The 5,134-nt window shown below is 40.0% G+C and overlaps 1 protein-coding gene across 1 annotated transcript in view; it reads right to left on the bottom strand.

Moving 5' to 3' along the window:
* The window catches only part of LOC104168038 (medium-chain specific acyl-CoA dehydrogenase, mitochondrial), an 11,331-nt gene extending 7,653 nt beyond the window's left edge, over positions 1 to 3,678 (bottom strand). The window contains exons 1-4 of the mRNA XM_009708476.1: positions 3,582 to 3,678; positions 2,668 to 2,765; positions 2,493 to 2,562; positions 336 to 436 (exon numbers count right to left, since the gene is read on the bottom strand). Of these exons, the coding sequence (XP_009706778.1) occupies positions 336 to 436; positions 2,493 to 2,562; positions 2,668 to 2,765; positions 3,582 to 3,678 (366 nt within the window). The remainder of the gene's footprint in view (positions 1 to 335; positions 437 to 2,492; positions 2,563 to 2,667; positions 2,766 to 3,581) is intronic.
* Positions 3,679 to 5,134: the final 1,456 nt, after the last annotated feature.

Here is a 5,134-nt window from a genome sequence, read left to right as displayed (position 1 = left end):
TCTCCACCTCCCCCCCACGGGGAGCCCAGCGGAGCCCGGGAGAGCTCACAGGGAACAAGCACCCACCCGTGGGCCTTTCTGCATAGCAATCCCGCTCCTGCCCCAGCAACAGCTACAGACTTTAACTGCCATCAGCTCTGAAAGCAGGCACCGACTGAAACCTGTAGTCAGCTCCAGATAGGGCAGTTACTGAGAAAACTTCACTGAAGGAAAAAAAAATAAAATCTGCTGAAAGCAGAAATAGTTCTGTTTCAGCCAAACCAGGACAATCATTAATCCATCTTTATAAAAGACACAACTCCAGTATAAAGGAGGTAAGAAAAGACAGAACTTACCCCTAGGGAGTTTGCCTCAATGGCAGTTTGAACCCCTGTACATCCATAAGCTAACTCTTCTGTAATAAGGCATGCTTCAAAACTGCCAAGGCCAAGACCACCTACGGTTGAAATATTTTGTAGACTAAAATGAGTTTAAAGTGGAACATATTATCAAAAACATATTCTCCCATGTACATTTGATTGTGCACTGTGTTTGATTAGACTGAAAGCTTTTTAAATAAAGTTTTGTCAGATTAGTAACCGATGATTTAAAAAATTACATTTTGCAGTTCCAGGGTGATTGTGTGCTTGATGTGGGCTAAGTTGCACAAAATGGCAAGAATGTCCCACTAGGATCATTCAACTACTTTACGTTTGAGAATTTCCTTAAGAGTTCTTAGGAAGCGGAGAAAGGGCCACAAGGGCTCCTGAGCTACCACAGCACTTGGGAATAAAAAAAAAGCATCCAAATCAGTTAGAAAACCAACCCAGTAATATGTTTCTGACAGAAGACAACACTTTGGGAAGTGCATAAAAATACAAAATAAAGCAATACTTCCTCAAAATATTTTTCTCAGCCTTCAGGGGACTTCCTTAGCCAAAAATATCTTTGGTATCTTTGTTATGCTAACCCTGGACAGACATTTCTTCTGTGAATTCGCCCGGTCTCTTGTTGAACCTATGTACAATTTTAGCATCAATACCACCCAGGGGCAATGAAATTCACAAATTAACTACACAGTGAGTGTAGGACCATCTCCTTTTGTTTACTCTGAACCTGCTGTCTGCTGACTTCATTTGATGCCTTCTAGTTGTACTAAAGGGGACAATGAGTCGTCAATCCCTTTTTGCACTCTCCACGACGCTGGTGTTTTAGGCATTTCTCATACAGAAGCTGTTCTGTATCTTTTATCAGCTTTGTCATCCTTTTAGGAACCTCCTCCATTTCCACAATACCCTTTTGAGGTGGAAGGATCAGATTGCGTAATGAATTGAAGAGGCAAGTGCAATTTGGATTCAAGCAGCAGCATAATTATGGCTTCTGCTTTTTTCTTCATTCTTAATGAAGAACATTTCTGACCTTAAATTTATGGTTTTGACCACTTCTGGGCATTAATGCTGGTATCTTCACAGAAGTATGTATTATAACCCCCAAAATCTTTTTTTCAGAGGTAGTAACTTGTTCAGAAGACACCATTTTATGTGGGAAGTTTGGACTGCTTCTTTCCTTCTTGTGTGCATCACTTTTCTTATTTTGAATTTCATCTGCCATTTTAACAGTCACTCAGTTTCACAACCTTCTCCTACAGCTCTTTGCACCAGTCTCATCTTTTCTATACTGAATAACTTAGTATTATCAGTGAACTCTATGACCTCATTATTGACCTCCTTTTCCAGATTATGTATGGATATCCCAAATACCATAAGCGCCAGCAAGACTGTCCTGCTGATTTTTCCACTATGAAACCTGATGATTTTTCAAGTTCATTTCTGAAGTTCGAGCATTTTATACCAACCAGGCATCCCTTGTTCGCACACTTCTTAGCTACTAGCAGCTTGACTAGATGATCTTTAAAGGTCCCTTCCAATCCAAGCCATTCTGTGACTCTAGGCTTCTACTTCAGAGAACTCCAATTATTTTTTGTGCCATGACTTCTTTTTACAAAAACCCTTCTCTAGCACATCATGTTTATGTGTGTCCACTATATATGTACTTCATCTTACTTGCCGTCAATTTACATGGTGTATCAGGCTTACTGGTATGTATTTTCCCAGCTCTCCCTTGCAGACCTTATAAAGCAATGGTGTCCAATTTGTCACTTGTAAGTTTGAGTTTAATAACCAATCTGCTCTAGCCTGTGTCAGAGACTAGATCAAAGTATGACCTTCTAATTTCTCTGCCTCATCAGCTGACAGAGTGCACTGGGGGAACATTAGGCAATTGTAATCATGGTAGAAAATCTGGTCATAAGTTATTAAATCATGATCTAATTCGTTGCCCAATTACATCCATCCCTAGTAGCACTTGTATGTGTCAACCTGCCTATGGATTAAATTTAGATTATTCAAGTATAAAATTGTTCATTTTATACGGAATCCATAATTACACATATAGATCTCCTCTAAGGCCTTTTCTTTGTTTTATTTTACAGATTAAAAAGAATGTTTACTTACCACAGCTTTCTGGTATGTGTGAATTTATAAGACCAAGTTCCCAAGCCCGTTTTATGAGCGGAAGAGGATACTGAAATAGGGAAAATCACTGTCAGAGTCATCACAGTTAACATTTTAAATTTTACATAGGTTAAGATAAAAATCTATTTTTTCCTCTACTGTATGGTAGATTTACCTCTCCAGTTTTGTCATATTCTGCAGCAACAGGAATAATTTCCTCCACAGCAAATTTACGAGCAGTAGCTTGAAACTCTTTCTGTTCATCACTAAGTTCTATTAAAAAAAAAAAAAAAGTAAAAAAAGGTCACAAATTTTGCCAGTTGTCAGACTATGAGAAAAGAGAAAACAAGTCTCAGTTCCTTCCAGGACAATCCAAACTGCCAGAACCTACCTTCCTGGGCCTCTCCAGAAACCAAGGCAGCTCAACTGCCTCTTTGTCTCTAGAGAAAACCTCCACTGAACTCTAATCAATGCCTACAATGCATGCATTTACTTCTGACAAAATCATTGCAAAATGGAGTAGGAATTATTGAAAATGGTGTAGGAAGTGTCATGTAACATAAAATGTATTACCAAAAGAAATGAGAAGCATGCTGTGCTAATTAAATTAAGGAGGAGATGGAGGCAGATGAATGTTCCTTATTTGACAATTCTGGCTACTGCTGACCCACTAGATTTGCTTTTATGTATATAATATGCCAAGAGGAGGATTAATTTCTTTATAACATTTCTTTATAACCAAGTTCAACTAAGACTACATACAGTTATTTTAACATTTTAAAAGCCAATGTGAGATAATTATTCAAAGCTAAGGCAACTCTGGCAATAAAAAAAGCTCAAGACAGACATTAGTTAAAAAAAGAAGAAAAACTCGTAAATATCACACACATACCTCACTTTCCTGAGCTGGAGAAGAAAGTAATTTTGGTTTTCGAATACTTTTTAAAAAAACAATAGAAATCTATTCAGAATAAACACCTTCATTGTAAATTCATACTGAACTGCAATACAGTTGTTTTGGGTATTTTTTTCCTAACTCTGCAACTTGTCCTTAACTGTTATATTTCTTTCAAAAACTGCAATACTTACCAAAGCTAAAGCCAGCTCCAAGTTTGCTTATATGCACGTTTTGAGCAGGTGTACTACAATGCGATCTCCATCCACGCCCTGCAATGGTTCGGAGCATCTGCGAAAGAATAAAAGAACATAAGGTACAAGATCTTTGCCGCTCCAGTCTCATAAAGCTACTCACCTGACTGCAGCACAACTGCACAACAAAGCCTGAAGAACACAGGTAATAACAGGTATCAACACAGTGAAAAGAAGTCTTTTCAGAGAATACTGAAAACAGCTTTAAAGTTAAAAGGTGAAGAAATGCAGGAAGACCACTGCTAGGCATAGAAGCATTGAATACTTAACTGTTGAGTGAGCATGTTTTCATAGTTTAGGATTGTATTTTCCAGTAGGCAATTCATTTGGCGTTTTATTCATTTGGAGTTTTCACAAGCCACAGCCATTCCAAAATGGTATGTTGCTTTCTTACCTAAGTTTTATCTTCTTGCCTAAGCTTTCTTACCTAACTGCTACCAGTGTTATGTAGAAAAACAAAACAATCAATAGCAACAAACATCTAGAAAGACCTCAATCCTCCCAAATGTTTTATACCTTATTTTATATGGAAACAGACAAGAAGATAAGGTTGAAAAAAAGCCAGGTCATTGTAGTCGTGTTTGGTTTTTACATTTTTTTTGTTAAGGATGATCCAGTCATATATAGCTTCGCCACCAAAAAGTTTTGTCTAAACTAGAAAAAGTCCTGAATTCAAAATAATGCTAAAGGTGATACCCTACATGAAAGAAGCTAATCAAGTTTATGCTAGAGAACTAAAGTTTATTGGGGCTTTCACACCTGAGCAGTGTGCAAGGTCAACACTGAACAATACTCTGAAGAAACCCAACAGTCCCCCCCAACAAATGGAAATATGGATTGGCTGGGGGGGTTCATACTTGGAGGTGGCACAAAGGAGTGACAAAGGACCACAGTTCACAACATGTAAGGATTTGGGCAGCCACCTGCCTGCTCCATCAAGCTCCCTACTACCTGGCTTGTTGGATTCAGTAGTCACCGGTGGCCATGTGCAAACCCAACTCCTCAGGCATTTCACCAGCTCTGCCACTGTCAGAAACGCCACCGCAACAGCAGTGTGATTGTGGGTAGGGGCTGAACTCCAGCCACCGGTGCCTGAAGCATCCCCTTCGATCTGCAAGGGACCGGCTGCCGTCAGGTGGAGCCGCCTTCTCTGACCACCACTATCACAGCGACGCTCTGGGCAGGCGGCCATGTCCTGCCAGGGGACATTGCTGCTGCCCGGGGGACACAGCTGCCCGGTGGCCTGGACCCAGCGCCCTTCACCTTTCCCCTAATTCAGGAGCGACTCTGGAAACAGGGAGAGCGGAAAAAGGGCCGGTGTAAACATGGTACTGCCTGAGCTGTGAACCCTTCACACTGCCTAGTGGGAGGTGATCAGTGGTTCGGTAACTTATTATATAAGGAGTATTTTTAATTCCTAACGGGAAGGTTAGTACTTATATAGACCACGTATTAAAAAACGCCACCGACAGTGCAGTCAGGTACGTGTCAGG

Source organism: Cariama cristata, unplaced genomic scaffold (assembly GCF_000690535.1).
Source record: "Cariama cristata isolate BGI_N322 unplaced genomic scaffold, ASM69053v1 scaffold23909, whole genome shotgun sequence".
Classification (NCBI taxonomy): domain Eukaryota; kingdom Metazoa; phylum Chordata; class Aves; order Cariamiformes; family Cariamidae; genus Cariama; species Cariama cristata.
The sequence above is the reverse complement of the archived record's forward strand: the minus strand, read 5'-3'. Positions and strand labels throughout refer to the sequence as shown.